The sequence below is a fragment of the Alligator sinensis genome, unplaced genomic scaffold (genome assembly GCF_000455745.1).
Source record: "Alligator sinensis unplaced genomic scaffold, ASM45574v1 scaffold109_1, whole genome shotgun sequence".
Taxonomy (NCBI): domain Eukaryota; kingdom Metazoa; phylum Chordata; order Crocodylia; family Alligatoridae; genus Alligator; species Alligator sinensis.
The window spans coordinates 1,325,400-1,334,104 of NW_005841852.1; the positions used below are offsets into that span (position 1 = coordinate 1,325,400).

Here is an 8,705-nt window from a genome sequence, read left to right on the forward strand (position 1 = left end):
GGGGGGGGAGGGGGGGGGAGGGGAGGAACAGCAGCAGAAATGCACAGGCACACAGAAAGGGTTCAAAGAACACCCAGCATTAACAAGTCACCCATACGCACGGCAGGGAGGGAAAGGATAGAAAACACCCACATACGCACAGATGTGAGGACAAGAAAAAAAAGAAACTCCTCACAGGCACAAGATAGGGATGGAATATATAGGCCCAGGGGCCCAGAAGCAAAGGGGTGCCCACATATGCACCTACACCAAAGGAATTGACAGTGCTCCCAGCCACAAAGGCAGGCCAGGCAGAGGAGCAGGCAAGAGAACCAAACAGGTGTATAACCACACACTCGGAGGGCAGAGATGAGGAATGCATTGTGAGAGGGCACCCCTATGGGCAGAGAAAAGAGTAGGGTCTCCCATGTGCACAGACTGGGGAGACCAAAGGAGGGGTTGGGGTAGGGGAATTGAGATGTACTCTGGCTGAGGCAGAAAAAGTGAAAGGCACTCTCAGCTGAATTGATGTTAGGAGCTTTACACTCAGGAGAGGACTAGAGACTGGTCCTCAAACACTGCCTCCCTTCTTTCCCAATCCAGTCAAACTCAGGCTGCTTCACCATATTCTGGAATCAGCCAAGATAGTGTATGAACCATTTCAAACTAGAAATCTTCCAGACTTATTTTGAGCCTACACTTGGTTATGCTGATCTATTTGGAAGTTGAAGACCTGCTTACACATGGCCCAACCTGTATTCACTTCACAGAGACAGTAGGGGACTTGCTACCTACCATCTGCACTACACTCCTGTGCTTCCCATAGCCATCTCCTAGGACAATTTAGCATCTCTACAAGTTGTTTCCCAAATGGGAACTGGATGGACCACCTCAAGGGCTGCAATTTATGATCATTAGACACTGCCAAGAAAGATGATAATTTCAAAGCTTCCTTTTGGCTCAGGTAAACACACACACAAGCACACGCACACACATCCAGAGTCTATGGGCTTTAAAAGAGAAAATATCTTTGGCTAACTCAGCCAGTCAAACCTATTCTCATCTTAGGCTGCTACTCCACAACTCAAAGCAAAGCGATGGGCTAGGATTGGAAAGCCAGCAGCAGCAGCAACCTAATGATTGTCATAAAACACATGACAATGAGGATTAAGGTTAACAGAATCAAGGCAACCAGCAACCAGCTTCTATTTGCAGCAACCCAAAAGGAAATCCTCCATTGGTGCAACCTGTCAGGATTCAATTAGAGCCTGTGTAAATAATAATTTACAGCACCAGAGGACCTGTACCCCAAACATATGCCTTCATTCTCCTCTGCAAATATATGGAAGCATATGGATAAATAGAGTAAAATCTGCATAAAATGACACTGCAGGGAAGGTGCTGCCACAAATCAAATCTCATTCTCAGTTTTAGCACATTTCTGATAAGTATCAAAATAAGAAGGAAAAAAAGGGTGAAGGAGAGGAGAATATTCAATCCATTTCAATCCCTGCCTATTTGGCATCATCAAGATAACTACTAAACAGGGTTAAACATCACTAATGAAAACTGTTAACAAAATAATCAGGTTTCATATCTATCCAGGGTCATTCAACTACTGCAGAAAACACAAAAACCCACCATCCTATAATCCTCCGTCCCTACTCTTTTCAGGAATTACTTAAGGGCACAAAAATCACCACAGACCAAAGAAAGGAAAAAGAAAGAAAAAAAAAGGAAATGTCAAGCTCTCTGCAAATTAGAACTTAATAAAAGAACAACTTATATTCAATACAATTAACATGCTAGAAATAACTTCGGAAGTTTTGGATGCTGTGGGCCAATTCAACAGGAAGAATGGCATCAGGTATCAAGAACTGAATGGACACAGACTTTAAAAAAAGACAATAAGAGGTGACAAGAAAACCAATTAAAGTCAAATGCTCAAGATGACCCTGGGTCTCATGCAATTGTATACTACACGCTATACCCAATAAGAACTTAACAACAACAAAAGAAAAAATAAACAAAGTCGAAATATACTTAACACCACAAAAGCAACAATAATACCGTCTGACATCCATGGAAACAATTCCAGCCTAATGTAGCCACAAAAAATTGTCCAAGTGTGAAAGAGCATTTCCAGCAGACCAAGATGATATGCATTCTATTTATAGGCATTTCTCCTGCTCCTTGCAATAGTCTTCAGCACACACAGATAGGAACTGTAGATAAATTCAATTTCCCTGGAGACCATTAAGGATCAATTCTCCTGAAAAAGCCAAATAACCCTTCCCTAAATAGCACAGGATCTTTGCAGTAGTCAAATAGGAAGTCTACAGCCTACCTCAAATGCTGTAATTAAATATCTCGACCATGTAACCCAGGGGTGTCAAACATGCAGTTTGTGGGCCAGATATGATCCACGGAGCCCCACAATCTGGCCCCCATGCTACACTGGATCAGCCCCACATGCAGAGGCCAGGATGTGCATTCCCTGGGGTTGGGTCCCAGACTGCACCACCTACAGCACTCACTTAGGTAAGCATCCTGGCTCAACCTGAGCAGGGAGAGGGGGAAATTGTTAGTGGGCCTGATCCAGGGGGCCAGATGAATTTGTCACCATTAAAACTCACCTAGATAAAACTATTAGAACAATTATTCAAAAAGTAACTAGGAAGGTAACTCTAGGAAAACCTCCTAAAATAATGGATAATACAAACATTGATACATTAACTGCCTTATAGCCAAGAAGGTTTCCTTGAGCTTAATTTAAACCAAAGGCTGCATTTACAGATACTGGTAAAATGTTTCTAAGCCAAAAAAAGAAAAAAGAAAAAGAAACGAACAAACTATTCATGACAGCAACAGCTATAATTATTCTTATCAAATACTGTATATTAAGACATGCTAAAAAGTATCCCACCAGAATTATTCAGCTTAACTTCAGAGTCCATATTGATCACATAGTTCCTTTGAATTATGTGCAGTGCAAGAAATTTTCTACCCCGAAGACCTTGAAAGAAACAGAGCAGGCAGAGAAACAAGACAGACAGCAATAGTGGGAGCTAGGTAAAACATCCAAAAAAAGTGCTCAGGGTACGCACAAAAATATTTTAAAAGCTCAACCTTACACTGTAGTGACAATCTTCTGCAAATTTCTTAACAAGTCTTATGGAAAGGGCATGTATCAAGAAGAGATTTGATGGAGAGACTGGCACTCAAGACCCGTTCAGGACAGGATATATGGAAGCAGCAAAGTGTGGACACTTATAGCTAAAAGTGACTGATGGACTGGATGGTGCAAGGAACAGCAAATGTGGATAAGAGACAAAATGGGTTATGGCAGGAAAGGGAAGACCTGTATAGGGTCCTGAATATGAGAACAAACAGCATAACCTTTAAAAGGTGGAAAAGTAGCAACAGGGAGATGTTCTAAGGGAGAGATGAGTTTGCTCAATTTAAAAGGCTAGGAAGGTTTACTTCTGACATACCAAAAAGGTTTGCTGCTATAGCCAATATATATAGCATTACCATACAGACCCATCACTCTATAACAGGGGTGGGAAATTATTTCAGGCGGAGGGCCACTTACCCTGCCTGATAGAAAAACAAAACAAAACACCAAAAAACAACTTGTCTCCTACCCTGTAAAAACTCTCTCTATCAGTGAGGAAGTTAGCTCCCACTGATCATTCATTATATCAAAGGTTTTCCCAATTTCTGGAACTACTATGGTGAAAATTATAACATTTTCTCCCAAAGCAATGCAGGCAAGTTTATTCTCACATCCCCGTGGATACCTCCTCGCTAAAATTCTGCTTTCTGTATTTGGGTTAGAATTTAGGCATTAATCTCATAACAAGGGGAGTAAATTATCTGCACTGGAATCTGAAGAGAAATTTTGCCTTGGGTAACAACAAACAGAAGTGGGCAGCACACAGAAAATATCCTTATGAATCATCACCCCTATGTCACAACAGAAGTAACACTAAAGATGTCAGGTATAAATCATTCTGAGCGTTACCAGAAAAGGCAACACATGCTGAAAGATGCTATAAGAAATAAATAGTAACACCAATCAGGTTAACAAGAGTAGTTTCCATTACAGGAAAGCAACTTGGGCTCAAACAGTTTCTACTGCAACCATTTCCATGGAGTTCTCACAATAGCACAGTACTGAAAAGAACACTCTTACACATTAAGTCCACTGTAGAAGTTACCCTTCCACAAGGTGTCATTATTTCAGTGACTATTTTAGGGTTTCAAGGGAGGTGGAAAAAAAAGCCATTCTTCATGGCACTGATGTGGGCATCAAGTCACTCATGAGAGGCAGCTTGATCCACGGACAATAAAGTAAACTGGGACACTAAAGACTGGGTTCCATTTCCACCTTTGTCCCTGCCTGCTGCACAGTTCTAAGCAAGTCAGTTTACCTGGGTCTCCATTTCCTTTTGCACCAATCATCTATTTAAATTGTAAACTTATGAGGCAGGGACTCACTTTTTACATGCTCACAGCACTCCCAGCGATCGAGGTTCCAAAACATCACAAAGCAACAAAATGGAACATGTCTCCTGCAGTTAAGGTTGGAAATGCATGCTCCATAATGCCAGAAGTTATTTACTGTTAACAAACCTAAAACCTGCTCCCCAAGATACTTACCTGAAGCAATTATCACTAGCTGTGCAGTCAAGCTGGACTTTGGTCCTTTTATTTTGTTTTATCCAATGATCCATAAACAACATGACTTAAGGTAATGTTTGTATAACCAAACTTTCTACATGATCTTTAGGTCCTTTTGTCCACAGAAGGCACGTGGTTTGAGCCCTGCTGATTTCAAGGACCAGCATATACAAAAGTTCTTTTGAGGTTTTCACTGCTTTCTTTCACATGAGGTGCTCCCTTGTTAGTTACTGTAGCAAACCACACAATTATCAAAATATTTAAAGCAAAAGACACTTGGAACCTTGCCTTCATTATACAGAACTAGCCCTGGAGGTGAGGTCTGCACCCTTAACCTCACCATACCAAATACTGAAACTTTACTTTTGCTCAGCCCAATTCTCTCTTTGGTTTTGTGTACAGCTACACCTTCAATGGTAATCCTTACTACAGTGGGGAAAAAAGAGGAATCCCTTACTAGAATACAAACCTTGATTCTTTTGACCAGTCCCAGTCACCAGCTCAGATCAGTTGTTGAAACTGGCTAAGATGACCAAGTTAGCGTGACTAAAATTACAACACTTCACCAAACAAGTAGCAGCAGCCAGCCTCATGGGTCACACTTTCCATGGCACTGACAACCATGCTCCTCTTACAGAGATGTAGTCAGAGTACCAGTTGGATTAAATTTGAGGGGGTTGGTGGGTGTGAGGATGGTTACTTTTAAGTGGGACTGTAAATGGGATGGCACCCACTGCTGGTCAGCCTATGCCATAGCCCTGATGTGACCCAAGGAGGAATCCCCCAAGATGATGGTGGCCTGAAAAGGGGACATAGGTTATGTGCAGCTAATGAAGTGTGGCAACTGCACCCTGCTGCACAGTGCTAAAGGAAAGGCCAAAAGCCTGCAGCTAGCTGAAGGGAAGACCTGCTGAAGTCATGGGCATTGTGAAGAGGGAGAGAGTGCAGCTCCAAAAGCCATGACATACACCTTGCATACAATGCAGGGGGCTGGTCTAGGACTTGTGCTGGATGACCTGAGAGCTGGCTCCAGGGCCACTCTGGATCAGGCCATGATAACCTGCTGGACTGGTCCTGCATGCTGCCTTCATCACATGCAGTGCAATCCCATGTCAACCCTGTGCTATGCGCAGGGCCGGGTCACCCCATACACCATGGGCAGAACATGCCTTGTCCTGACTCCACGTACCATCCATGCAGCACAGCAAGCCTGAGGCTGGCGTGTGCTGTGTGGTGCATAGGCTGTCTGCAGTGCTGCAGGCGCTGCACAGGTGGTTGGTCCCAGCCTGGCCTGCAAATCAACCTAGAGATCCTCAGCCGGCCCACGGGCCAGATATGTCTAACACCCCTATACTACAGAAACAGAGGTAAATGTATAGCCACAAACCCTCCCAAACCACCTTCCAGAACCAAAGCCTCAGCACTTGCACAATAAGCTCAGAGAGTAGGAGACAATAGGATGATGGTTCCCTCAATGTGTATGTCACAACCTCCAGCAATCAGAGCATAAAGACTGTCACAAGGTAAAACATGGAGAGACTTGAGGATAGAAAGGCTTGGTGTCAGCTGAAGGTGCATGCATAGAGAACCTGAGAAACAACCCCTCTCCCCCCCAACCCCTTCCAGAAAAGAGGAGTGTCACAGTCAAGGAGATGGGAATTTCTGCAAGACCACCCAAATGCTCTACCTACCCCTGCTCTACACAGTCAGTTACCAAGTACAAGTAGCCATCATTAGTTATCATACACCCTTTGGTATGGCTCCTTTCTGACCCTGAAGACTGATAGTACATAGTTCCCTAGTACATATAGTAAACTAGGGAAGAATAATTCCATCTCCCCTCCCACCTTCAGAGCATAGGAGTTTTTAGAATGAGAGGGTGGGTGGGGAATACTGTACTTGGAATGTTGTCACTCAGACTAACGGTTTTTTTCTGCCCCAACAGTAACTTCCCATAGATATACAGTGGCTAGCACTCATCCTCCCTGTCACCCGCAGTCCCTGTCAATGGGGCAAGGCAGGGAGATTTCCATAGGTTCTGCTGGGCTGCTTCATCCAAGTACACTGAATGGATCATCACGAGACCGGTCAGAGGCATGTATGTGCCACATCAGAGGCAATCTGTGGTCTGTAAATGGAGCTGCCTGCCTCTAGTGACAGCCAGTACCCAAGAAGTGAAGAGGAAATACTTCTGAAGTGCCTTGCTGGTGGGAATCTGATCTCAGGGCTGCAGAACAAGTGGCTCTTCAGAGAGAAGTTATATTTCTGTGGCTTCATGGGGCAGGGGGAAGCACTAAAGAGACAAGTTGCCTGCTTGTAAATGGGCAGAAAGACATGATTTAGAAAAGCTGGAACTTACCTTTACTCCATCTGACTTCTTGTTCAATAGACTTTTGGCAGCTGCCAAGAGAAACAAGAAAAGCAGGTCAGGGGTTAGTTTTCAGATCTCTGTCCCTCCCCCTCCCCTCTACTCAAAATCATAGGAGAATTCAAGGGGAAGGCCCCCTACTAATGTTGCTTTCTAGCAACAAGAGTGATAGAGTCCAGGCCAGGTCTGTCTTCAACTCTTGTGCTGTTACTGCCATCAAGACTGCCTATTTTTTCTAGAGAAATGCTCCACTTTCAGTCAGCAACTCTCCCACCCTCCACAACTCAGAAATCCACTCTCCAATAGGGCTACAGAGCTCCTGAGGTGGTTTTACTTCAGTAACTCTACTCACATACCAGCTTTCCCTTTGTCCAGATGTGGCAGGGGTTACAGAGAGAAAGCTGAAGGATTCTGTCAGATCCTTGTAGTCAGACAGATTTGCCCTCAAGTACATCCATTTACATAACAGACTTTATTTATGAAAAGGGGGACTGATAACGCAGAGCCTTCCTAATCACTGCCAGAGTCCAAAATTAGCCTGGGGAACATCTGGCATTGCAGCAAGGGGTAGATGGGACTGAGGAGTTTGGTGGGGGAGGAGAAGGGAAGGCAATGCTGCCAGCTGTTATGGGAGGCTGTAGAAAAAAAATAACCAAGGCGGCAGAATTTCCTCACTGAAGGATATAGATGCTCTAGCATGCTTGGTCTAAGCAAGCAGGGCTACAACTGAAACAGACTCATATAGAGGCAAGTGACAGTGCACACGAGACAGAATGAAGCACACACGTGTATGTGTAACACTTAGCAAAAGCACGCAGGTGTTTGACCACAGACTGCGTATGCATGCATGCCAGTATGCATATTGGGGCAATTTTATTTATTATAGGAAAGATATGGTGATTATAGCTGTCAATAATAGGTGGCCTGCCTCCAGCCTCTATGGATATGTCAGTTTGTCCTCGTGTACACTGTGGCCAACTTTTGCCATTCCTTTTGCAGCAAGTGCACTTGAGGCACCTACCTGCCTTTTCTGAGCAGTTGCTGAAAAATGTTTAGTTTCATTAACACCAATGGGCACTAGGAGCCAGATCAGATTATTCTCCATATATCTGGTATCTGAGCAGACCTAGGTGCCTAAAAGCAAGTCATTAATGCATCTGTTTTTGTAATATGCAGCCTGGGCATGCAATACCTATGTAACTAAGTCCATATATATTGTCTCCCTCCCCCACACATGTGTAGACAACCTAGAACATCAGTTATGGTGGTTGGATAACACCTGGGCTGAGGTCTTTTAGCTCAGTGTAGACAATAGCTGTTTTCCAAGATGAAAAAAAAGCACCGCAAGCATGTTACTTGTTAATACTGAGCTGGTTCTCCTAATCCACCCCAGCACAGCACCTTGTGACTGGAGTTTTCCTTGCAATTCCTGTTCCCAGAACGTAATAGGGGCACAATGGGGCAGTGCTTCAGGAATTCAGGAGGCACTAGAACAATGACAGTTTTAAGCAGTGCATAGACGCGCTTTGCATAGTATGTCAAAGCGGTTGTGCCAAAACACAGTTCCACAGCACAGACAAATTAATCTATGAAAACCAATGTTTATGAGGACAGGTTTGCAGCTAAAGGGTTTAATGTCAGACTCAGACAACCAGCTGCCTGGCAGTGGTTT

At 43.9% G+C, this 8,705-nt stretch overlaps 1 protein-coding gene across 8 annotated transcripts in view; it reads right to left on the reverse strand.

Moving 5' to 3' along the window:
- The window catches only part of CAMK2G (calcium/calmodulin dependent protein kinase II gamma), a 183,496-nt gene that overhangs the window by 20,987 nt on the left and 153,804 nt on the right, over positions 1–8,705 (reverse strand). For all 8 annotated transcript variants that reach the window (XM_025212676.1, XM_025212712.1, XM_025212689.1 and 5 more), the window contains one exon: positions 7,025–7,065. In XM_025212676.1, coding sequence (XP_025068461.1) covers positions 7,025–7,065 — 41 coding nt within the window. The remainder of the gene's footprint in view (positions 1–7,024; positions 7,066–8,705) is intronic.